The sequence below is a fragment of the Dipodomys merriami genome, unplaced genomic scaffold, assembly GCF_024711535.1.
Source record: "Dipodomys merriami isolate MVZ:Mamm:240054 unplaced genomic scaffold, mDipMer1.0.p SCAF_20, whole genome shotgun sequence".
NCBI lineage: Eukaryota > Metazoa > Chordata > Mammalia > Rodentia > Heteromyidae > Dipodomys > Dipodomys merriami.
The window spans coordinates 29321734-29348749 of NW_027203382.1; the positions used below are offsets into that span (position 1 = coordinate 29321734).

The 27016-nt window shown below is 40.0% G+C and overlaps 1 protein-coding gene and 1 long non-coding RNA gene across 6 annotated transcripts in view; one reads left to right on the top strand and one right to left on the bottom strand.

Annotated features, from left to right (window-relative positions):
* The window catches only part of Arhgef28 (Rho guanine nucleotide exchange factor 28), a 274202-nt gene that overhangs the window by 133770 nt on the left and 113416 nt on the right, over positions 1–27016 (top strand). For 3 of the 5 annotated variants that reach the window (XM_070031346.1, XM_070031344.1, XM_070031345.1), the window contains exons 8-9: positions 9292–9341; positions 10589–10649. In XM_070031346.1, the coding sequence (XP_069887447.1) occupies positions 9292–9341; positions 10589–10649 (111 nt within the window). Of the gene's footprint in view, positions 1–9291; positions 9342–10588; positions 10650–25507; positions 25723–27016 lie in introns of those variants that run through there. The other 2 variants (XM_070031347.1, XM_070031348.1) reach the window with 2 other exon arrangements.
* LOC138833002 (uncharacterized) lies at positions 4736–25937 on the bottom strand. The gene is made up of 4 exons (XR_011373754.1): positions 25660–25937; positions 18073–18204; positions 9322–9403; positions 4736–5519 (listed from the first exon to the last, which is right to left on the bottom strand). It is a non-coding gene; the product is annotated as an uncharacterized lncRNA (long non-coding RNA).

Consider the following 27016-nt stretch of genomic DNA (forward strand, 5'->3'; position numbering starts at 1 on the left):
TCACATAGTTTCCCTTCTAAGATGGTTTCAATCCTCTAACTGAGAGCTCTTTAGAACTATGGCATGTAGTTTAATATTTTTAATCCAGATATAGCCCCTTTGAGTCTGGAAAGCTGTGACCTGAGACTGAGGTCAGTGGTGAGAAAGCAGATAGATACTTAGTGATGTAATTAATTGTCTCTCACCTTTATCTGCCCAGATTGGGTTGAGCAATTTTCCTAGAAGTTGGAACTCTGGACATTTTCAACATGATTTTTGTTTAAAAAGGTAGAAACATCAACATTTTATCAATAGAGTGAAACTTTACCCTTAAATTACTTTTTTAGCATGAAATTGTTTTGTCTATATAACTTCAATATGATTATTATATATATTTTTTCATCACAATTTTAAAAGTCAGGCACAGAAAGAAAAACACTGCATGTACTCAGTCATTGGTGTAACTTTGGAAAGTTGAATTCATAGAAGAAGAGAGAAAAATCATGATACTAGAGGCTGAGAAGAGAAAAGAAAGGGAGCAGCCGAGGAAGGCAGATAGATAAAGCTACATAGAATGAGTAAGCTTTAGTGTTCTATAGCGTGGCTGGTTGACTGTATTTACAATGGCACATATTTTAAGAACTAGAAAAGATGAATTTATAGGCTCCCAAACAGATTATTATACACTGTAAACATGTATTAAATGATAAAACTGTACCTCCTAAACATGTATGATTATGTGTCAAGTAAAATAAAAATAGATGTTCTTTTGGCAGTGCTAGAGTTTGAACCCAGGACTGTGTGATTGCTAGGCAAGGGCTCCACCACTTGAGGTACAACTCAGTCCTTTTTTGCTTTGGTTATTTTTTGGATAGGGTCTGTGTTTTTGTCCAGAGCTAGCCTCAGACTGCAGTCTCTTACCTATACTCTTGCATAGCTGGGATTGCAGTGGTTAACTACCATGTCTTGTTATTTTCTTGGGTGACGGTTGTGGTAGTTGTACTAAGGTTTGAATGTAGGGCCCTGTGCTTGCTAGGCTACCACTGGAGGCATATTCCAGCCTTACTTTTTGCTGGTTATTTTTAAGATTGGGTTCCCAGAAATTTTTTGCCCGAGTTGGACTCTAGCTACAATCCTTCAGCTTCCCAAGTAGCTAGGATTACAGGTGTGAATCATAAGTACCAGACTACCTGTCTCAAAATGGATGTCTTATTCTCTTTCTTTTGGGCGGGGGGGTCCAGTCGTGGGGCCTGAACTCTGGGCCTGGGCGCTGTCTCTTGGCTCTGCAGCTCAAGGCTAGCGCTCTACCACTTGAGCCACAGCGCCACTTCCGGCTTTTTTTTTTTTTTTTTGCTTATGTGGTGCTGAGGAATCGAACCCAGGGCCTCATGCATGCAAGGCAAGCACTCTACTACTGAGCCACCTTCCCAGCCCATGGATGTCTTATTCTTGAGCTGGGCTGGTCTCTAAGTGTGATCTTCCCAATGTCTGCCTCGTGAATACCTCGAGTCACAGGCTAATTTACCACTACATCCAGCATAAAACAATTTTTAAAAATATTAAAAAATATGTACAGAGAATATTCCTCTTGCTTAGTGATTTTTTTCTTTCATTTTACAGAGAAGCTTAGACTTTTCCAACATTTCTTTAGGCTTTACCAGTCTTTTTCTCCTAAAAGGAACAACTTTCATCATTAAAAGACATAAGACAAAGATAGGACATCAAGCTGATATTATTTTTCCATATCATTATAATACTGTTAGCATTTTCTCTCATATAAATGAAGATTCTCCTCCCCATCTTCCAGGATATTTCAGCAATAAAGGACATTAGAGAACTTTACATGAGCTCATAGTTCAGAGTTCTCAGCAGCTTACCTGGAGGCAACAAATTCTTTCCTATCTGATGTAGATTCTATGTTCCAGCTGGGTCAAATTAGCAGGCTGAGGAGGAAGAGCATTCAACTCTGCTGAAGATCCTGGTGGTGTTGAATGAGTTTAACAGGAGGCTGTAGCTACAGTCAGGTTCTTTCTTGAAGCAGAATCTAAATTTGAAGACTTGGGACATAGAAGTAATCCTACAACAAACTAAGTTTTGTTTATGTCTTTGAAAGATGACCTGCCTCATCTTATGCAAGGAATTGATTAAATTAGGACAATTATGTCCTGACTTTACTTTGAAATATAAAGACTTAAAGCTTCTGCTTAATAGATAATTACAACCAAATTTTTAGATATCTTTTTCTCCATGACTGAATTCTTTTCTCTTGAGATGTTAGGTGTGTCAGATAAAGAGGACATATAGCACTTTATGCAAAATATATTAAACATAGAAATGCCATATATCCCTACAATTATACTTATAGGCATGTGCTCAAGAGAAACAAAAACATACCTGCGTTAGTACACAAAGGTCCTTGTCCATAATAGACAATAGTAGACACAGCCCACATCAGCCAAGGATGAATAGACAAAATGTGAGAGAGCAATGAAGCAATATGGGTAATCAAGGATCATGAAGTATTTAGGGGAAATGTCATGGTGAAACCCCTTACTATGTACAGTTTAATATATACTAATGGCATAAACTTCAAACTAAACATGAATGTAATGATACAATACCAGCAATGGTTGAACTTCAAAAACATTTCACAACTTGAAAGAAGCCAATTACAAAAGACTAGATTCTAGGATTCCACTTGTATGAAACATTCTAAATAGGCAAGTCCATTGATGGCAGATTAAGCTAGTGGGTGGTTGGGGCTAAGTTTCAGGAAGTGGCTAGGAGTATTGAGGAAATGATGGGGGTGGGTGTTAATGGATGGAGTGTCTTAGTGGAGTGAGGCAAATATTTGATAATTGACAGTGGTGATCGTTGGTTTGTATGTTAAATGGAAGGATTGTATGATCTGGGAACCAAACCTGTCACATATATGTGCACAATTTATGTATTTTTGCATGCACTCCTTTAATGGCTAGATATTTTTCTTAGTCATTTTTGAGTTTTTATTTATTTTTTTATTATGAAAATACTATACAGAGGGGTTACAATTACATGGGCAAGATAATGAGTACATTTCTTATTAAGCATTTTTGAGTTTTCTTAAGCAATTACTTTTGTGGCTCAGAAAAAAAAAGAAAAATTACTGAAAGTACTTAAATTAAAAATCCTATTTCAAAAAGGTATCTTCTTACTGGGCATCAGGGACTTATACCTGTAATACAGCTATTCAGGAAACTGAGATCTGAAGATGGAGGTTCGAAACCTAGTCAGGCAGGAAATGCATGAGACTCCTATTTCTAATTAACTACCAAAAAGGTGGAAGTGGAGCTGTGGCACAGGTGGGTAGAACACCAGCTTTGAGAGAAAAATCTAAGGGACAGCATCCAGGCCCTGAGTTCAAGCCTTAGTACCAGAAAAGAGATGTCTTACATTCTTTCTGAAATAAGTCATCATGTAACTATCAAAATGACACTGTAAAAGGGCACTTTCTGGGCTGGAAAGGTGGCTCAGTGGAAGAGTGCTTGCCTTGCATGCATGAGGCCCTGGGTTCGATTCCTTAGCACCACATAAGCAGAAAAAGCCAGAAGTGAGGCTATGGCTCAAGTGGTAGAGCGCTAGCCTTGAGCTGAAGAGCTGAGGGACAGTACCCAGGCCCAGAGTTCAGACCCCACGACTGACAAAAAAAAAAAAGGGGGCACTTTCTGGAGTTGCTGTGGGCCAGAGTTTCTCCCATCCTGCTACCTCTTCTGCTTCTACATTCAGGAGGGCTGCCTTGTGCTTATGGAGTTGACTGGGAAGTTGGTGCTTTCATTTGAGCAAGGCTTTTTTGATAGTTCTGTGTATAAAAGTCTCTTTGTTTCTCTCAGTCTGCATGTATAGTAGTTAGGCAAAATGAACACTCTTGTGAGTATTGCCACTTGTAGGAGAAAGGAATGATTGAGATGTTGAAACAGAAATCCAAAACATTGGGGCTGGGAAGGTGGCTCAGTGGTAGAGCGCTTGCCTTGCATGCCTGAGGCCCTGGGTTCGATTCCTCAGCACCACATAAGCAAAAAGAAAAAAGCCGGAAGTGGCGCTGTGGCTCAAGTGGTAGAGTGTTAGCCTTGAGCTGAAGAGCTGAGGGATAACGCCCAGGCCCAGAGTTCAGGCCCCACAACCAGACCCCCCACCCCCCCCCCCAAAAAAAAAGAAATCCAAAACATTGTCATTAGTCTTTGGATGAAGAGTTCAGTTTTTCTTTTTACATGGCTTTTATGCTGACAGAAGAATCAAGGGGCCGGGCTCCGGTGGCTCACGCCTGTAATCCTAGCTACTCAGGAGGCTGAGATCTGAGGATCACGGTTCAAAACTAGCCCAGGCAGAAAAGTCTGTGAGACTCTTTTGTTTTTGGGGTGGGGGGTCCGGTTGTGGGGCTTGAACTCTGGGCCTGGGCGCTGTCCCTCAGCTCTTCAGCACAAGGCTAGCGCTCTACCACTTGAGCCACAACACCACTTCCAGCTTTTTTCTTTTTGCTTATGTGGTGCTGAGGAATCAAACCCAGGGCCTCAGGCGTGCAAGGCAAGCGCTCTACAACTGAGCCACCTTCCCAGCCCACTGTGAGACTCTTATCTCCAATAAACCACTAGAAAACCAGAAGTGACTCTGTGGCTCAAGCAGTAGAGCGCTCGCCTTGAACTGAAGAGCACAGGGACAGCGCCCAAGGCCAGAGTTCAAGCCCACGACTGACAAAAAAAAAAAAAAAAAAAAAAAAAAAAAAAAAAAAAAAAATCAAGGAATCAGTTTGCAAGGAATCAGTCATCTGACAAGCTTGGCTTTTCAGAAATTACAATCAGTCAGTCAGCTGGACATCGGTGGCTCATGTCTGTAATCCTAGTTACTCAGGAGGCTGAGATCTGAAGATTGAGATTCAAAGCCAGCCTGGCCAAAAGAGTCCTTGAGACTCTACCTCTGTCAGGCTGTAGGCATAGCATCAAGTAGTAGATTGCCACCAAGCAAGCAAATGGAGTGAATGGGAGAGAAATTTCTGAACTCAAGCTTCAGTACCAAGACACACACATTAAAAATAGTGTTAGCATTGGAAATGTTTGAGCTACCCCCAAATAAATAGCATCCCAGTCCTGCTCCACAGCTGATATGAATATGTAACATAGGCTAAGCAGGAAATAGAAATAAACTTGACCCTAGTTCTTTCAGAATTCACAGCCAATTGGCAAGAAAGGATTCATTCGTAGACTGATTTCTTTTTGTGTTGCCAGAAGGGTACACGGGGAGCCTGCCACGACTGTGGGGGGCAGGGGCGGGGCTGTGCTTTGTGGCATCTGTAAGACAGGTTGAACGAAGGGAGAACTTGAGGTGTGCATTCCGGCTGTGTCCTCGATGTACCCAGTGATCTAAGCCAGGAGTAGACTTGGTTGAGGAGAGTTGAACCTGAGAGTTAGGACAAGGCATTCTCAGTGGGGGTCTGGCTGACTCTGGTGAGGATTTTTTTTCCAATCTTTTCTCTCTTTCTGGGGAAGGGATTCCATGGCACCGCCAAGCTGCATTTAAAAGTGAATATAGAACATGCTGTAATTGGGTGGTGGTGGTAGAGGGAAGCTTTTGCTTTGCTTAGGTCTAGACAATGGTCTCTTATTGCAAAAGGAGATGGTAAAACTTGTACACAGATCTCAGATCCTTTTAAAGGCAAATCTACTTCTTAATGAGGCATTGACATTAATCTTACAGCTACTTTACCTGGATTAAAAAACCCTATGTTTGCTGATGCTGTGTCACTAGTGAACATAATTATTAGAGATTATCTCTTGTTCCATTATAGTTTGGCAATAAAAGAAAACATGTTTATCAAGTTGGGTTAGTCTGATTTAGAGAGGTAATCCTACCTTCTGGGTGGGCCTTGGCAAGATTAATAGGAATTTCAAATGGAATAGCTAGAGTTACAGATACCATTATCTGCTGCAGGTTGCTATAGTAACGGGTGGTTTGATTGCTCTGTGCAGTTGGTGGTACAGTGGGTTAGTGTAAAAGGATCCTACCAATTTAGCAGAAACTCTCTTGGAGCAATTTAATTAAATTCCAGTAGAATGAGTGCTGAAGATATAGTTCTGTTTGGTACTAAATTAATTAAAGACGTGTCTCCTCAATCCACACATTTTCATAAAATAAATTTCGGAGAAAGTTTTCATGAGTTTGAAAGTTATTTTAAAATTCGAGCTTAGGGCCTTGTGCTTGCTAGGCAGGTGTGCTACCACTTAAGTCACACCCATAGCTCTTTTTACCCTGGTTGTTTTTAAGATAGGGTCCCATTTTCTGCATCACAACCTTCCTAATTATGCCTTCTGTTGTAGCTAGGATGACCTGTACATACCACCATGCCTAAGCTTTTGCTGTTGAGATGAGGTCTTGTGAACAGTTTTACCTGGACTAGCCTGGCACTGTGCTGCTCATGCTCTTAGCTCCAATGTAGTTGGATGACAAGTGCGTGCTACCTCATCCAACTATTGGTTGAGGCAGAGTCTTGGTGAACTTTTTGTGTAGGCTGGCTTTGATCTGGGATCCTGCTATTCTCAGCCTCCCAAGTAGTTAGGATTACATGGGTGAGCCAGTGGCCCCAGCTTGAAAGATATTTTAAAGGAATTCTAATTCTTTTTTTTTGTTGTTGTTGTTGTTTGTTTTGGTCTGGTTGTGGGCCTGAACTCTGGGCCTGGGCGCTGTCCCTCAGCTCTTCAGCTCAAGGCTAGTGCTCTACCACTTGAGCCACAGCGCCACTTCCAGCTTTTTCTTTTTGCTTATGTGGTGCTGAGGAATCGAACCCAGGGACTCAGGCATGCAAGGCAAGCGCTCTACCACTGAGCCACCTTCCCAGCCCAGGAATTCTAAATCTTATGAAAATTGATCTGTCTTAGTATAATTAGTAGTATTTGTTTAAAAGTGAATAAATCACAGTATGCTATAAGGAAACTATGTGGGCCTCCCAAAGCAAAAATCAGTTCACTTGCCTTTGGGATGGGGTGTGGGGAGTGAGAATGATGCTGGACTGAACTATCAGCTGAACTGAACTGTGTGTCACCATGTCCCCTGATAAAGCCAACTGGATTGCAGATTGTGTGGTCTTTTCAACTGAAAATATAGAATAATATGTGTATGATTCTTCTGAATAAATGCTCTAAGTACAGAATTCTTTAGAAATTCAATATAGAGATCATTTAAGAGCTTATAGTCTATAATGGCTTTTAAAGGAACAGCCTTTAATGGGAAAAATAGAAATATGTGACCTTCTGAATGTCTGAGGCAGACAAATCTGTCCACACTTTGGCTCTGGCTGTGATTTGTAGCTGGTTGGAGTTTTCTTCTCCACTTATTCCAGATTTTACAGTGAGGGCATGGGAGTTTCAAAAGAAAACAAATACCTGCTGTTCACTTAAAATACATCAAACAGCACTGTGAAGTGCCCAGGAAGTTTTCTCTCTAGATACAGCAAGATGAGAAACTTGGCTGTAACCTTGCACAAGACCTGTGTTGTGGAATTTGACGCTTCAAATCAGAAGAGTGAGGCTAGTTTTGACACCTACGTCCCTGGCAATGTCCTTAATGTGAATGTGACTCTGCTGCCACCTGGAGGTTGCCTGTGGGATGTGTGCTACAGGCTGGCAGGGAGGCCTGAGTTACAAGCTGCTCAGCTTGGTTATCAGCTATAGGCTTGTCCTGGTTACGTTGAAACTGTTGAGATTATTATTTTTTAAAATTTTTGTCATGGAAATTAATATGTACTACTAATTATCATACACTATTGCAAAGTGAAAATGTAGTGTTAGTTTTGCTTGATATAAGACAAATTATTATTAAGCAGATTATTTATTGCCAAGACTGGGGTTTCAAATCAGTGCTGCTGGCTCCAGGTTTCAGCTTCACGAGTAGCTAAAATTATAGACATAAACCACTGGCTAAGCAGAAGTTTTAAAACACATGACAAGTGGGAATGCGGCTTCTGTGTTCCATCTTTGTCATCTTTACTGCAATTTGGCATGGGGAGCCATATAACTGAAGCCCTTCTTCCTTTCCCCAAAGCAGAAACAGGACAAAACTCCTGGTGCTGAGAAGAATGTGAAAACATGCACTCAGAGTTTTGAGGTATTCATATATGACATTAGCATAAGCGATAGAGTGCAGTAGGAACTGTCTTACTGATGTTCTTTCTGGAAGAAATTTTGGAGTTCCCCAGGGTGAGCAAAAGTAGGACTGTGGGGAATGGGAAGCCGAGACTCCAGAAAAGAATCCAGAGTACCCCAATGTTGTATATTCATACAATATCAGGTTAAAGACTTTCTGCTATATACCTCTGCTAGGGATGTCAACACTTCGTTTCCACAGGCCAACCCTGCTTGGGTGGTTCTTTCCATAGTACTAGCTCTTATTTTCCAGACAATTGAATAGGAATGGGAAGCCGAGACTCCAGAAAAGAATCCAGAGTACCCCAATGTTGTATATTCATACAATATCAGGTTAAAGACTTTCTGCTATATACCTCTGCTAGGGATGTCAACACTTCGTTTCCACAGGCCAACCCTGCTTGGGTGGTTCTTTCCATAGTACTAGCTCTTATTTTCCAGACAATTGAATATTTAAGAAGAAAAGCAGTCTCTCAAGCCATAGAAAATAATGCCCCTTCACGTGGACCTTTCTGTTCATTCCAGAACATTTTGACCACTGTTTCCAGGAAAGTCTTTATCGAGAGGGGACACCTGGTATGTGGGAACTGTTCACCACTTAAGGCTCAGCCTGAACGGAAGGGTCAAGGTCAGGGTAGTACCAGTAGGCTCTACTTTTGGCAAAGCAGAATCTCTATTAGAATGAGTTGTGCTCTTTGGAAATACCGAAATCTGTGGTTTGTGAGGAAATAGATGCCTTAATCTTTTTCAGATTTCCTCAGATGAGTTTGAGACACATCCTTACAATCTGTGCTATTTTCGAGAATTCACAGCACTGAGAAGCCTTCCTCAGTAATCAAGAGAATTTATTCCTTTAATAATCCTTCTTTCTTCCTAGGATTTCCTGTGAGATTTTCTAGGCTTGTTTACATCTTGGTTCACACAAATACTATGTGTGTGGGTGCTCAGGTGATCAGAACTCTGTTCTGTGCAGAGTTGAATTTTTCCGAAGCAGCATCTAAAAGCCTAGCTAGCCCTATAAAGTCAATCTGGATAACTTGTTTACATCGTAACCTACTTTCTCGTCTTTCTTTCCATTTCTTTTGTAAAAAAATTAAACAAAGCTTCAATTAGTTGATGCTGATTAGAATTATTCCTTTTGCAGAGACTAATTCGGTATTTGACAGATCACCACCTGAAAAGGAGGATGCAAAGGTAATGATTCCCTGTCCTGCTTTCTTCTCATGTCTATCCAGAGTTGCAGGAGGAAAAAAAGCCTAAAAAAGAGAAAAAAATGCCATTTCACAAATAGGCAGGGATGTTCCCCAGTCCCTTCAGAATGACTTGAAATCTAGTCCCTTCCTTCTTCCTTCCTTCCTTCCTTCCTTCCTTCCTTCCTTCCTTCCTTCCTTCCTTTCCTTCCCTTTCTTTCTCTCTCTCTCTTTCTCTCTCTCTCTTTCTTTCTCTCTCTTTCTTTCTTCCTTCCTTTCTTTCTTTCTTTCTTTCTTTCTTTCTTTCTTTCTTTCTTTCTTTCTTTCTTTCTTTCTCTCTCTCTTTCTCTCTCTCTTTCTTTCTCTTTCTTTCTCTCTTTCTCCCTTTCTCCCTTTCTTTCTTTCTTTCTCCCTTTCTTTCTTTCTTTCTTTCTTTCTTTCTTTCTTTCTTTCTTTCTTTCTTTCTTTCTTTCTCCCTTTCTTTCTTTCTTTCTTTCTTTCTTTCTTTCTTTCTTTCTTTCTTTCCTTCCTTCCTTTCTTCCTTTCTTCCTTTCTTTTTCTTTCTTTCCTTCCTTCCTTCCTTCCTTCCTTCCTTCCTTCCTTCCTTCCTTCCTTCCTTCCTTCCTTCCTTCCTTCTCTGGTCCTGAGACTTGAGCTCAGGGCCTATATGCTGTCCCTGAGCTCCTTTTGCTCAAGACTAGCACTCTACTACTTGAGCCACAGTGCCACTTCTGGCTTTTTCTTTGATTTAATTGGAGATGAAAGTCTCACAGACTTCCTACCTGAGTTGGCTTTGAACTGTGATCCTCAGATCTCAGTTTCCTGACTAGCTAAGATTATAGGTATGAGCCATTGGTGCCTGGCTTCTAGTTTCTTTTATCAGATTCTGAACCTCTACACTTTACCTAGATAGTTAAACCAAATCTAGCTATCTTTCTGAGTTGTAATGTAGAATGAGTGCATGAAATTCTCCAAAGTATATGTGTACTTGCAATTTGATATCTATGGACATTTGCCAATAATGTGTATTACCTGTGGGCAGCTTTGAGGTATGTTTCAGCCAGAGCCAGATCTTATTTTTAGCTCCTAAATAGTATTAATTATGCACAAGCCGAGTTTGCTGTTCACATGATATGATGCATGTAAAAATTTTTACTGTTGTTTTCCAACATTGGTTTTCTAGTTCATACAAATAAACATTAGTATAGTAAAGACATAATTTAAAAAATCATCTGCCTTAATCTTTTTCAGTGTGTTGAGAGCCTGGTTGTTCAACTGAATGAATATAAAGACCAAGACAGCCAAGATTTAGGTATGTTCCAAAATATTGCCTTTCCTGCACCAATGTTGGGAAGTATTCAAGACCAGGTATATAGTGGCCAAGAAGAAAATCCCTTTAATAAAAATATGTTCCATCTGGGAACTTTGTTTACTTCTTGAAACCCAGCCAGATGGGTTTTCCTTATAGTACCAGTCATAATACCACGACTTCCAGGATTGGACTCCATCTCGAATCTCGAATCCAAGCAAAGCAATCGCGGCCTTTCCTAAGCAGTTTCACTTTGCCAACTCTGGCTTGGTCATGGTCATGATTACCTTGTTGTGCCAAACCCTGTTGTTATCAGTGTTAATGGACATTGCCACTTAACATTTCAAGGACGTCGCTGAGCCCCTGGTGGAGAGGAAGCAGTGCAATGGAGACTGGCCTTCTAGTCTCCATGCTTCCTAGTATCTGCAGTGTCACAGAATATCTTTGTGGAGCTGAGCACTATCTCCAAACCCCCTGCCTCAGGAGACCAGATACTGTTGGGGTGTGTGTCTTCTTTGGGTGTTTTGGGTTTCTTTTCTTTTTTCTTTTTGAGAAGACATGGGGGCTTCCTCAGCAGGATGGAGATAATTCCTGTCATGGGTCTGGGAATTCTTGGCTCACAAGTGTTCGAGTTCAACATACCCTTGAGTTATTGAGAGGTGAGCAGAGTATGGTGATGCTGTCGGGGGGTGGGGTGGGGGAGATCATGAGCTAGGCTATAGCAGATGCTGAGTTTGAATCCCTAGATGGTCGGTGAAGACCTCTGGGGCTGCTCAATGGGATACAGGTATGCATAAGCCTTCCCAGCTTCCTTCAGGTGCTGTGAAGCTAAAGAACCTCATATACCTGGAAGGCACATGTGGGAAGGACAATCTTATCAGTTGTGAAAGTGAGGAGAAGGCAGGGGTGGCCAAGTGGTCAGGCTGATGTGACAGCAGGGTGAGTTGAATAGCTAAGCTGGTTTACTTATGAAGCTGACCATGAACCAACTCATTCAGGGACTCATTGAAGGCTAGGGCATTGTGATTGGTGCATTTGTCAGTCACATGACCAAGGAGCTACTGCAGTTGAAAAGTCTTACAGCATAGAGCAGGCAGGAGGAAAGCACTGGAGGGTTGATTGACTGTGTTGCTCAGAGATTGGCCCCAAGCCAAACTTGATTTACTCCACCCCTTCCACTTGATGTGTTGCTGAAATTAGAACAGAAGCATAGATCACACCAGCACTGTGCACACCTCTACATAGCTGCTATATAATGCAAGAGTAATGACTGACTTCCAGAGAGGACAGAGAAGAAGGAGGAAGGAGAGCAGACATCTCTGATGGGCCACCGAACTCTGGACATTACTGTTTCTCTCTCTCTCTCTGTGTCTCTCTCTGTCTCTGTCTCTCTGTCTCTCTGTCTCTCTGACTCTCTCTCTCTCTCTCTCTCTCTCTCTCTCTCTCTCTCTCTCTCACACACACACACACACACACACACACACACACACACAGGATGTCTCATCTACAAATTGCCTCAGGAATGTTAGCTTTGAAACAAGTTTACTGAGACAAATTGCTGAAGGAAGGAGGCTAGCTGTTGAAAGTATTACATAGTAGGATTATGTTAATTTTAGGTTTTTTAAAAAAACACAACAAAAATCCTACTCCAGTCTTCAAACTGGTGAACTGGTTAGGGGAGAGAAAATTTTTGCTATGGCAACTGTACTAGCCCAACCTAAGCTGAGTAATTTGTCAATTATATCCGTGTGTGTGTGTGTGTGTGTGTGTGTGTGTGTGTGTGTGTGTGTGTGTGTGTGTGTGTGTGTGTGTGTGTGTGTGTGTGTGTTTCTGGTGCCAACATTGGCCTTGTTCTACATTTAAAGTTTTGGGATTAAAAAACAACAACATCTCCTGACTCCTTGCAAAGAAAATGAAAATAGATTTTACAGGAACTCTCTCAGTTAGAGAATGGGCCAATAGTCAGTGAGCAGTAGCCAGATGGTAAGCCAAGCAGGGAGAGGGAAGTGGCTCTCCCAGAGGCCACTTGAAAACTCTCATTATTTTCATGAAGACTTGTATTTGGTCCAATCTCGGAAAAAACCCTTGATAGAAAGTATGCAGAGCTATGTCTTTGCTGATTTGTATTATTCAGAATTGTGTAGTGCCAGTCCAGTGTGGCTTCATAAACTGGCTTGGTGCTGTTCCAGTAGAATTTTCTGTGTGATATCTGGGCTTTGCTGTCAGGAATTGTAGCCAACAGCCACCTGTGTCTACTGAGCATGGGATTTGTGGCCACTATGACTGAAGAAGCGAATGATTAATTTAATTATTTAATTTAATTATGATACTAGGCAGAGCGGGCCAGAACCAGTTCCCTATGTGTTCTTACTGACCCTCAGAAGGCCAAGAATCACACTGGTCCATTAGTTTACATTCTCCAAATAACTGTTGGTTGTAGGAATAATGCCTTGGGCGGGGAAATGCTAGTGATCCCAAAACCTCTGCAGTAAGTAGTAGATGGGAAAATGATCTTTATGTTGAGTCCAGGAGTGATGGCCACACTGTCTGGGGACTGGGGTTTTGTCCTGAAGGATGTATCACAGTTGAAGGGCTGAGATCTGATACTGTTGCTGTCAAAAGTAGGATGTGGGATTCCTTCATCATCTACATAGCTAGCAAGGAAGACAGGCCAAGCATTTAGAAGTGATGGAAGAGAAGAAGTAGATGAAATGATATGGGCCAGTGCGTTAGGGAAGAAGAAAGAAAGGGGTCCGTTTGGCTCAAGCCCGCAATTCTAAAAGTAAAAGACAGGGCTAAAGGTGTGGCTCAAGTGTTAGGGTGACAGCTGAGCAAGCAAGCACAAGGCCCTGAGTTCAAACCATGGTACTGACAAAGAGAGAAAGACACACAGAGAGAGAGAGAGAGAGAGAGAGAGAGAGAGAGAGAGAGAGAGAGAGAGAGAGAGAGAGAGAGAGAGAGAGAGAGAGAGAGAGACAGACAGACAGACAGACAGACAGACAGACAGACAGAGACACAGACAGAGACACAGACACAGAGAGACATATGATTATTTATATGGAAAGGTGAAGGCTTGATGAAACTGACATGACAAAACAAGATCTATGTGAGCATGCTTTAACTTTTCCCCTGGGGAAGGTAGCAGGGAGTTGGAGTGAGATATTGTGGTGGGGTGGGGGAGGGTGGGATCTGCTCCCTCTGCTCTCTTTGCTCAGGGAGTCTTGACACCTCAGAGCTCTGGCATGAAGCACCACTGTGTCTGCAACTGAAGAGAAATGAGTTTGGCACAGATTTTAAGCACAGCATCTTGCTAAACAAACTGTTAGGGGAAAACAAAAATGCAGTCTTTCCTAATTACAGAAGTGATACATATTTTTGCAGTAGAAGTATTACAAATTTCAAGATAGAAAAAAAAACCCTATAATTTCTACCCAAAGACAATTACTATTACATTTGACTATTTCTTCTTTTAGTGATTTTTTTCTCTTAGTTGTGATCATATAAAGAATAGAATTTATGTTCTGCATTATTTAACATTATTTCCCATAAGTAAGCTCCATTTTCAAAGTAGCTTAAAGCGATGTCTGTTATTTTGTCAGAAGAAAGGGAGAGTGTAGCTTCTCCCGAGTTTGTATTAATCAGATCACCCTCCTCTTTTAATAATACATAGTAGATTTTATCAACTGGCCTTGTCAACACATAGGAGGGCTCAAATTGCAGTTATTCTCTAGGGTTTTGAATCATTTCATTGGTGGTATAGTTCACTACTTCTAGGTAATATGAAGAAATGAAACTCTCTTGATGGGTGTTGGGATAGGCAAGATGGGCCAAAGTTGGACTTGGAAGGAAACCTGATTTGATAAAGCAAACAACAAGAAAGAGATAAATGGAAAAGAAGGAAGCAGAAAGAGAAACCAACAGCAGGACCCAAGGTTGGGATTCCTCAACCTGGGAGGCATAAACCTTCATAACCAAAGAGGAGAAAGAAAACCCAATGTGGAACGTTTAGGAGGAATATTAGCAGAGGGAAACAGGTAAGAAGTGATTGGAGGATCCAAAGGAACAGTTGTCGTAAAGCTGAACATGGGGAATAGTAGTCTAAAATATGTTTTCAAGATCTCCAAGACTGGAATCCTGGCAGAGGTCCAGGCCTTGAAGCCGAGGAGAAGCTGGGTGGAAGCAATGCAGCCAATAGAACTTGTTTGGCAAACAACCAGATAAGTAGAACTAATTAGGTTGCTTTCCCATTTCTTCTTATTTTAATGTAATAGTTTGGAAGTTAATGCTAAAGAAGGATGAATGCTTATAATATAATACTTTTAAGTCACCTGTGTTAGCTTTGAGATGATTCCAAACAAGATCTTTAATATGGAAACCCTAGGAGCCAGGGCCCCGGCCAATGTATGTGGGAGCTGCCCCTATTTAACAGCACATACCTACCTATGTTGAAATATTAGGAACTTTACTTGAAACCTGACCAGGAAGGAAAAAGGGGAGGGAGAGAGAACCTTAACAAAGAGCTTTTAACTTTCTGAAAAGTAAGTTTTCAAACCTAAAGTTTTGGCAGATCTCTCCCCCCCCCCTTCCCTGCCCCTAAAGTTATAGACGCTTCTGTGGATTCTTTCTCTTTTTGGGTGACAAGGGATAAAACATAGGAAAAAAATGAAAGAACAAAGAAATAACTGTAAACAGTACACTACCCCCCCCCCAAAAAAAACAACCCCTCTTGTTTCCATATCTTGGAGTTCATTTCGATTAGCAGCATTTTATATGGTCATATGTACATAGCTATTGAGCTAATGTGATCCTCTGCTAGAACTATCCTAGACATAGTCTAGTTATTACAAATGAGGGAAACCATGAAGCCTATGTTTTGTTGGGTCTGGCTTATTTCACTTGATATGTTTTTTTTTTAATTTAAGTTAAGAGGCTAGGAATAGAGAAAAACTTCAAGAAGACAATTGAGATTGAAACGTGATTTTTATAAATTTAGACTCAGATTTTTTTTTCTTTTGTTCACATCAACGAAGTCTTCTTGGGGTTGTTGAGGTTTCAGAAATTGTTTGGGGAGGAAAACTGCTGACTTACTGGAATTCTGCGGTGTGCTAGGAACTCAGTGTGGTTCCTTTATCAAAAGTGTTCTTCCTTTCACATGCTACATTGGGGGAAATTTTCTTTGTGAAATGTGAAAGCTACATTAAAAATGCGATCATTGGAAGTGTTCTTATGGAAAAGAAAATGACAACTTTTATCCCATAGGTTGAAAGAAAGAAAGACTGCATGAAGAAACTAAAGCTTTGTGGGAGGCCATGAAGCTTGTCTGGTATAATTATGAATCTGATATTCTGCTTATTGTTTGCTCAAAGATGTAAGATTTAACAAACAAACAAGCCCCCAAATCTAGGTTGGCTTATGCCTATAATCCTAGCTACTCAGGAGACTGAAATTGTATTTTGAAGCCCTCTTATTTTATACTTTGAGTAATAATGTAATACTACTAATAAAGTACTACTTTGTTGTGAAAACATCCAAGTTTTAATAGCCAGAAACTTTTAATTGGCTTCTGTATCCTTGTAATACATCCTCACTGGTGTGTGTGTGTGTGTGTGTGTGTGTGTGTGTGTGTGTGTGTGTGTGTGTGTGTGTGTGTGTGTGTGTGTGTGTGTGTGTGTGTGTGTGTGTGTGTGTGTGTGTGTGTGTGTGTGTGTGTGACTGTGACTGTGACTGTGACTGTATGTTTATAGCGCAATGAAGGTATTCTTTATGATTTGTCAGTGAGGATACATGACAGCTTGATTGTTAAAATCCATAGAACTCTTTAGCACATAGCGTAAACCTGAATGTGGAAAGTTTTTTAAAATGAGGTTGAATGATCTCAGTGTGGAATGAAAGAATTTGACCAATCATTAACTACATTAAAAATGTATAAGTGAACTTATTAAGGACAATTATTTGGAGGATGAGGTACAGACCTAAATAACTTTGAAGATGAGTGGTGTTTGTAAAGAGGAATCTTAAATAATATTCAGAAAAACTGATCTGTGGTGAATAAAGTTTTTTTTTCCTCACAAGAACACAGGGTCATGATTCTGACACCATTCCATAGGTATTCTGGAACCGAAGAATTAAATATGAATTAAATACTGATTGTTGTGGACAATAGAGGCTAGGGTTTTCCTTGTTTGGCTGTGGGTTAAAGATAAGCAGGAAGAGAGATAGAAGCATCCATATAGTAATATTACTGAACAATGCCATTTTGTCTGTTGTGTAGTATGCCAGTCACTGAAGCAACAAATTGTGCTAAGGAGACTGCCCATGAGAGAATTTGCATGTGACAATTGGGCAGTCCTATGGTTCAAATCTGCCTCTCAAAGAACAGGTTTTAGAGGTATTTATCCTTAGAGAAACAGATGTTCTGAAGCGTGAGGAAAGGTGACTGGATAAAGTGATATAATTAGTGGCCTGTGGTGCTTGTGTAGTCACAGTTTGTCTCTTCATAGGACACATGCCCTCAGGATACATGAGTATGACCTAAGGACAGCATTATTTAGGACTTTGATGTCAGATGGTCACCCTTTCTATTCTTGTACAGCCCTAAAGGAAGAGTCATTGGTTCCAGCAGGTTTGAATGCTCTCCAAGTTCTTGAAAAGCAGCTTGGCAACCATTAACATTCTGACCACTATGTCAGAGGTGTTCCCATCTATTGCTTAACTTCTAAAATTGATGATAAAAGTAGTGCAAAGCAGGTAGGGCAAAAGGGCTTTTTAAGATTTTCCCATGGTTTCAGCACTAGGTTAGAATTGGCATATCAGTAGGTACTAAAGCTTAATTAATATATATTCACATAGAACATTCTGAGGAATGTGTGTACATGTAGGTTAAGATATCGATGTTTTTTTTGGTTGCCATTTGAGAAGCCCTACAAGGAAAAGCATCCCATTTGTTATAGGGCAAGCCCACCTTCCTTAAAGCCAGGATTATCCATCCCGGTTTATAGGAATTTTAGGTTCAGAACTATGAAAACATGGAATTGAAAGTGTAGAGTTGATATAAAATCAATTATTTGAACTTTTTGCTAATTTGACACCTCATGGTTAGATTATCTGTAAGTTAAATGTTCATTTTTAACTTATTAACTTACTTATATGTGAAGTGACTTATATGTGAAAGTGTACAGACGATTAGTTTGAACTTTCAAGTTGATAAACTTTAAAACTGTAAAATTAATAAAACTCTACAAGTGTCTAGGATATGTAAAGCAAATTATTGAAAGATTTTGGAAAACTGGAGTTGGAAAGGATCAATCAAAACCTAAAGTATAATTTAAGATAGTGCTGTCCCTAAAACCATGAATTCCTCCTACACTTAGAAATACTTTCCTGCCTATCCCTCTGCCCTTCCTCTGTGGACACTTGTGGCCTTTACCTTGGCTTCTCCTACCACCTGGGTTCCTCATATCCAGGTGTCCATAATTCATATCATCATATCATCTTGCCTTCTTCTTCCACCTTCTTTCTTTCTTGGTATAATTTTCTTGGAACTTCCTTGCATATAATCCTGTTACAGTTTTGAAAATCAAACTGTTACTCTTGAGGTGAATCTATGAATGCTTTAGCAAATATGTGTAGAAAAATACAATGTAGGAAGCTTTACACCTCAAGCTTTTTTGTACTTTATATTTAATATTAATATTAAACTTAATTCAATTTCATATTTAAAATAATATTGAAACTTTCTCTTAAGTAATTTATTTTCATACTCCGATTCAAACATTACAATCACCTCCTGAAGTATAGATCCTTTTATGGTCCCATTTAATTTTTTTAAAATTGTCTTTAGTTGTACAAAGGCATTTCAGTTAAATGTGTTACTTTATGAGTATAACGCATCTTGATCAATGTCACCCCTTTCATTGTTCTCCCCCATCTCTACCAACCTATGATCTTATTTCATATGTGACAGGGTTCTGACTTGGTTAGGGATATTAATAAGTGGGAGAGCTGTTTGACATATGTCTCCAAAACTCACAATTTTACTTTCTAGCATGGGATCCTTAAAAGTGTGAGTAAGATACAATTTTTACCCTTAAAGAATTTGGGGTCCAATTAGAACAGCAAGGTTGAAATCAGGAAAGCAACTCCTTTCGTAATAGCCTAAAACATTAAAATATCTAGGATTAACCAAAAACATGAAGGACCTCTATGATGAAAACTTTAAAAACCCGAAAAAGGATATTAAAGCAGATTTAAGGAAGTGGAAAAACCTCCCATGCTCCTGGATTGGGAGGATTAACATTGTGGAAATGGTAGTACTGCCCAAAGCTCTCTACAAATTCAATGCAATACCCATCAATATGCCAACAGCATTCTTCAGTGATAGAAAAGAAACAGCTCCCAAATTCATATAGAATAATAGAAGACCCCAAATAGCAGAAACAATCCTTAGCAGGAAGAACAGTGCTGGAAGACTATCAATACCAAACTTCAAACTTCAACTTAAAAACTTCAAATTACAAAGCCTTAGTAATAAAAACAGCTTGGTACTGGCAAAAGAACAGGCCTGAGGACTAATGGACTAGAATCAAAGACCCAGAAATGAACCCACGGACCAATAGCCACCTAATCTTTGATAAAGATTAGCTAAAAGCACAGGATGGAAGAAAGACAGCCTCTTCAACAAATGATACTGGTAAAATTGGCAGAATACACATTCAGAAAACTGAAGTTAGATCCTTATATATTACTCTGTACCAGAATCAATTCCAAATGGATCAAAGCCTCAATGTAAGACCAGATGCTCTGAAAATATTACAGGAAAGGATAGGTGAAATATTGGGGCTCCTTGACACAGGTCGAAACTTCCCAAATAAAGATCCAGAAACACAATAGGGCAAAGAAAGGCTGGATAAAAGGGATTGCATTAAACTGCAGAGTGTGTGCAGGGCAAAGAACATAGCTAGCAAGATAAATAGAAAGCTCATAGAATGGGAGAAAATCTTTACTACTTAGGCATCAGGCAAGGGCCACGTATCTAAAATATACTTAGAGTTAAAAAAATTAACCTCCCCAAACAAATCCTCAAAGAAATAATAACCCCATTAATAAGTGGGCTAAAGACTTAAAGAGAGACTTCTCTGAAGAAGAAATAAGAATGACCAATAGACACATGAAGAAATGTTCAACATCTCTGGCCATAAAAGTAATGCAAATCAAAACAACTTTAAGATTCCACTCCATCCCAGTTAGAATGGCTATCATCAAGAAAATTAACAATAACAGATGCTAGCAGGGTTGTGGTCAAAAGGGAATGCTACAACACTGTGGTTGGAATGGTTCTACCACTCTGCAAAGCTGTATGGAGGTTCCTCAAAAGACTAATCATAGAGCTTTCTCATGACCCAGCAATCCCATTCCTGGGCATTTACCCAAGATCACAAACCAGCCCACACTAAAGCCACCAGCACAACCATGTTCATTGAACATTATTTGCCAAAGCTAAGATACGGAATCAACCCAGATGCCTCTCAGTGGATGAATAGTTCAAAAAATATACACAATGGAATTCTATGCCTCCATCAGAAAGAATGGCATTGCCCTATTTGTAAGGAAATGAAAAGACTTGGAAAAAATTATAATAAGTGAAATAAGCCTGACCCAAAGAAATACAGGCTGCATGTCTAGGATATTCTTAGGAGAGGATCACAGTGGCTCAATAGCTATGTGCATATGACTATATAAAATTATGCTAATCGAAATGGAAACAAGAAACTTTTGTATTTCTAAAATTATGCTGTTTGCAATTTTTAAAAATTGTACTGTTAGCAATTACTATTTTCTTTCTTTTTTCCTTTGGTTTATTCCCTGATGTCACTATTTTTTATTTCTGTACACGTTGTATTGTATATGTTTATCTGATTTGGGGAAGGGAAGGGGAATCACAGAAATGGTGAGACAAAGGGTGAACCAATTCAACAGTGGTACTCACTAGTCACTATTTTGGAAATGAATATTACAACTTTGGAGGGAGATGAGTCAGGAGGGGAAAAAGTGGGAGAAAATGAGGGAGGGGGTAAGATTGTTCAAAAAGAAATGTATACATTATCTGATTTATGTAATTGTAACCCCTCTGTACATCACATATACAATAAAATGTAAATAAAGGAATTTGGGGAAATTGAGGTAAATCAAGTTCAGAGAGACAAATGGTGCATGTTTTCTCTCATATGTAGAAGCTAGATCTAAAATACAACTGGACATGACAGAACTCTAGGCATTCATATTCAGTGAGACCAAAGGAGAGTACTTAGGGCAAAATCACAAAGGTGCAGCACCTCTGATCATATACAATAATATTTATCAAAATGAAACCAGGAAATGGAAACTAGAGTTTTTTTAAATTTTATTTTTGTCTTGTTTGTTCATTTATTTGTCTTTGGGAGGGTAAGAGAGGGCACAGAAATGGGGACAAAGGGTGATCCAATGTAGCAGTGATACTAGACACTATGGTGAAAATGAACTATATAACTTGTAGGTGGATAAGGGAAGGAAAAACTGGGAGAGAGCGAGGGAAGGGGTGGTGTTGTCCAAACAGAAATGTGCTTATTGCTTGACTTAAGCTGTAACCCCTGTATATCTGTATATCACCTTTATAGAAACAATAAAAAATATTTAATGAAAGCATTTGGGGTCCCATAATGGGATAAAAATATTCCAGAAATATTATACCTCAAATCTAAATCTCAATATTCCTTTGAAGAGAAAGGCAAGTGACATGTAGAAGATGGAGGGAAGCATTCTTTATGTGCTTTGTAGAAAGATGAAACTTCAAGACAGAGGGTCTATTCTGAATAATAATAACCTTATGAAGGCGATTTTCCTAACTAAAGCATTTTCTAATTAAAGGAGGCACAGTAAGATAAAGTATCTGCTGGAGAGTCATTCATATTCTTATACTGGAATGGTTGTGTGCTAATGGGTGGCAAGGTGGCCTGGAGAGTTGTCATTAAGTTCTGCCAACTGTAATTGCAATCAGCCAGTGAGACAAAGCAAAGAAATTATCCATTGAATATTAATGAGATGTAAATAGCATCCTGAATTTATGTAAATGTAATTATATTGATGAAATAGAAAATTTATTCTCAATTACTTTGGAAACAATTAGGATAAAGTCTGCTAGTGAGCAAGAAAATGAGATAGGCTGCACAAATACTTTCTACTTCACTTTAGCTGTTAACAGTGCATGGCTGGTCATACTATCATTCCATTCTTTTAAAATATTGGTTAATAGTAAAGCAAGTGAGGACATTGGGATGCTCTTGACATCAGAGATATTTTCATATGCATTGGTTGAATAGTTTTATTGTTGGAAGAATTTTATTATCAATAATTGTTATTTAAGGGGTGAACAAAGACTGTGTTTTGGGGCAATTAGGTGAACATGAGTCAATCTGACATCTCAACTAACAAATGCTTTTTAACAAGTTCTTTCATTTCTCTCTGTTGTTCTTCTGATCTATCATGATTGGTAAAGGGAGGAGCAGCTTGCTATGGTAACTTGTTTACTGGGTTTATCTTTTTCTTGGGTTAGTGACTTTAAATCTTCATGGAGTGTCAGAATTGCCTGCAGTGGGGTGGTGTTCATTGTTAGTTCCTGGACCACCCTCAGAGATCTTGATTCATCAGGCTCAGTGCAGGAATGTGGTTATTTGCATTTTATTGAACATTCTTCCTGGGATGCTGTCTGAGAAATTCTACCCCACACTCTTCTGTCTTCACCATCAGAGTCTCTGATGTGACTTTGTCACATTTCTCATTAGTTTCTCATTAGTGTGTTCTACCTGAAATTCTCATAGTGTATGTTCTACTTGTAATGATAATTAAGACTATGTCTCCTTCTTAGTGTGGCATTCTTTAGGCTATTAGTGAAACAAGAACTTTTGAAAATCACTCCTACCAATTCAGGATGAGGACTGGATTCTGTCTAAGTGCCTTGGAACATTTGCATCTCTAAGGATTCTTGGGCAGTAGAGCTGTAGAAAGATAACAATATCCTGTTCCAGCATCTTAATTGGAGTTGTCTCTCTGTGAGGGTAGATCCCTTTCTTTGGTCTGTAGATAGTTGAGAAGCAGCCATGGTGCTGTGGACCAGTGCATAGCCCAGTGCCTGAGCCTCAGAGGGCAAAGGGTAGCTTTATGTTTTTGTTTTTTACTCATAGATACTGTGATTTTAAAAATCTAGGTATTATAATGATAAAACTGTAAGCTTTTTTTTTTTTAACATTTTGAGAGAGTTAATATGGCTTTTTGTTGTTGTTAGATGTGTGTTCGTAATCAGCAGATAGTAAAACTGCAACTGTTCTCACATCAAGGTTCTAATTCTACAGATGGTCACAACTGGTGTGAATTACTCATCCTTCAGCAAATGTCTGCAGTTTCTCAGGCAATATACTAGTTTTCAAATATACTGAATGTAAAAACTCACAAGAGCTGGACGCTGGTGATTCAAGCCAGTAATCCTAGCTACTGAGGAAGCTGAGATCTGAGGATCATGGCTTGAAGCCAGCCTAGGCAGGAAAGTCTGTGAGATTTGTATATCCAATAGCAGAAGTGGAGCTCTGTCTCAAGTGGTAGAATGCACAAAATCTCAGGGACAGTACCCAAGGCCTGAGTTCAAGCCCTAGAACTGGCATACACACACACACACACACACACACACACACACACACACACACACACACACACACACACACACACACACACACACACACACACACACACACACACACACACACACACACACACACACACACACACACACACACACACACACACACACACACACACACACACCCCTTATAAGATTTGTTTTTGATCAGTTGTGGGGCTTGAACCTGTTCTTGAGCCTCTTTGGTCTCAAGGCTAGTACTCTACCACTTGAGCTACAACACCACTTCCAGTTTTTGAGTGGTTAATTGGAAAAAGAGTTATGGGGACTTTTCTGCCTGGGCTGGCCTCAAACTACAATTTGGAGCTGGGCATTGGTGGCTCACACCTATAATCCTAGCTACTCAAGAGGCTGAGCTCTGAAGATCATGGTTCAAAGCCAGTGCAGGCAGGAAAATCTGTAAGACTCTTATCTCCAATTAATTACCATAAAGCTGGACATGGTGCTGTGGGTTAAAGTAGCATAGCACTAGATGTGAGCACAAAAGCTCAGGGACGGTGCCCAGACCCTGAGTTCAAGGATTGGCACCTGTGCTCACCTACGTACGCGTGTGCGTTAGCACACCCCCCCACACCCACACAAAGAGAACTATGGATTAAAATTCTTTTATCTGATATGAAGCTGAGAATAATTTATCTTTACACTTGTACCCAGTAGATTAAGGAAATTTGTAATTAGTCTTTAAATATAAGGTCATTAGGTATAAAGCATTTGTTTTCATTTAATATATTCATTTAATACATTCTAGATGTATTTTGTTCTTGTATCATTATGTAACCATATAAAATCACAATCATGATTTATGTAAATTTGATTTGAATTCAAGTGATCTCTCCCTTTCTCCCCTTCTGCCTGTGTGCCTTATTTGCCCCTACCCAATCAGACAGACTCAGCTACCACAGAGAAGGCTGTGTAGCTATTTCTTGCATTGCCTGGCATAATAGTGCCAACAATTTGAGAAATAATTGAAGTAAAGAGATGAATGTTAATGAAGATACACACTGTCAGTTTCCAAATCTGAGGGGTTGAATAGATGCTTATATTGTTTGCGACGTTCTTCTGTTTATATGTGCATCACACAGCCTCAGGAAACAAAACACATCACATCTTGCTATATATCTTTCTGCTACTGAAAGAAATATTTTAAAGAGGTCTTTGTACGATATACTTTTATTTTTTCCTATGCAGACTTTGGCTGCTGAGCTTGATTTTATTTGGGTCACATGCATCTGTGCCTGTACAAGTGGAGAAGTGAGACTGAGCAGTGCCTTGATTTATGGGGAGGCAGTGCTGAGCTTCTACTGAATGCTAATCACTGAGCACATGTTCAGGGAGGCTGCAAGAACTGTTGGTTTGTGCCAGTTTTAGTCACTAGCTCTATTGGGATGGACTGAAAGTTGAGATTAAAGCTATAAAACTGTCCAAATCCTTATAATTGACAGCCAAACTTGATGACAATTCAGGAGATGGCCCCAATCATGCTTAAAACAACAGTAGAGGGCTGCACAGATTTAACGAGATGAATAGAATTCTCTTATCAAAGCATCCAACCACTTTAGGATTAAAAGGACCCAGGAGACTAGATTGTTAACTGTAATGTCAAAGCTGTTTTGGTTTTTCCATCTGAAAAGCTGTTGATGGTGTGAACCACTAGAGTGCTGTGGAAAGAGTTCCCTGCTTCTCCCCTTTGCTCCCCAACCCCTCCCTCGCTGCCGACCAAGTCTGCTGGCTCTTGTTTGCCTGTGGACCAAGTTTTCTGGCTGTCTGCACACGCAAACCTCAGTCTTTATCTCACACTATGTGAGGTGGCTTTTCTGAGAAATGATGCTTTAGATCCCTAGCCAAACAAACGCCGGTATTTGAAGGGTTTTCTTCAATCACAGGCAGCTCTTCTTTCAGTTCCCAACTACCTAACCTTCTTCATTTCCATTTGGAGCAACAGGGAGAGGGGAGTTAATGATTCATTTGCTCCCCATGACCTTTTGAATAACTGGACTGCGATGCATCAGTAAGCCCCCAGCTTCCCCCCAGCTCTCCCCCTTTTTCCTTCCCTAGTTTGGCTTTAATATTTACAGCCTCCTTGTTGGTCTACATGCCTGAACGCCCGAAGGAAGCAAAACACTGCCTCTCCCTCCCCGTGTTTGGGAGCTATTTTATCCAGCCTCATTCCTTCCTTTGACATCACTGGGGAGGCTTGCCTCCTGGCGGGCCACGAGTTCTTCCTGAGTCTCCTCTGCTTAATCTGATCATTTCACCCAAACAAAACAATGGATTCTGACTCCGACTCACCTTTTAACTACTCGTGGCCTTCCTTTCCCAAAATGAAGATTCGGCGCAGGGCATCCAAGCAAGGTAGAGCACTGTGCTTTTTGTTTTCCCTGCAGAGCCAAACAGGACAGCTTCTTTTTCTTACCTTTCCTTCTTTCTTTGTTAGCCTGGCTTTCAATGAAGTTCCTGTTTTTACATGTCTTTATAAAATGCTCCCTGTAAAGATACTTTATTTATAGACTCTAGAGGTAAATGGACTCCATGTTTCTTTCACTTTAAAATCTACCTTTGTGTTATTAGGTGCCATTCTCTCTCTCACTTTCTTTCTCTCTCTCTCTCTTTTTTAAAGAAGTTGGGTGGCAGTTGGGGGGGGAGTTTAGTACAAGGTAAATATTTTGGATTCATTTAATCAGAGTTACCTTGGAGTTACCTTGACAATAAAGAATGCTGTTGATTTTAACATACCTACACTTAGTGAGGCTGGAAGACTACTCATTTGTTTGATGCTTTTCTTTCTTTACTCTTCAAGCATGTATTTATTGAAAAAAAATAGACCTAAGAAATACTATTTTGTTGATTTTGTAGCTGTTATAAAGAAAGATTTTGAACAAAAAGTTTCAATAAGAAAACTTACGTATCACCAGGGGATATAGTCAGATAAAGTTTACTAAAAATTAATAGCTAAATAAGCAAAATCATTTGCAGCCAAAGAAAGAAGGAGTGTTTATGTGTATCATGATTAATCACGGAAATGGGTTTCATGGCTCATTCCTTCTTACTTGCTGGGCTCTTGTGTAGGTATGAGTTTTGGAAACCATGGGGCAGGTCCGTGTTCTGGTAGAGTAGAAGTGCCCAGTAAAGCTACTGCTTCATCTTTGGATGGACATAGCAGGTGTTTGAGCACATAGCAGCAGGTGGCAGTTGCTCCATTTTGAGGTTATAAGGAAACAAGGAAGGTGGTCCCAAACCCTTCACATCAGGTCTTATGTGGGGACTTGTATAATTACTTTTAATGCAAGGAGAAAGTTTTTGTGCACTTTCTAGAAGAAGAGTGGTTTCTGAAAGTGGCTTATCTCTATAGCATTGGTGGGGGCGGGGGCTTACCTATTCTGCAGAGCAGAGGAACTTACTCTGTATGGTTCCCAGAGGAGAAGCAATCCTAGCATGACTGCCACATGATTGCTTGGCTTCAAGGATCTTCATTCTGAACTAAAATACAGGTGTTTGCTTGCTTTCTTTGGCAGGGATCAAGGCTAATTCCAGGAATGAGTTGGTAGTCCAAGGGTAGTAGGAAATCTCTACTGAAACCATGCTTCTCCTCCACCATCCTTGAAATGTCATTACTAGGGACTTCATAGCTTGTATTTAACATGGTGTT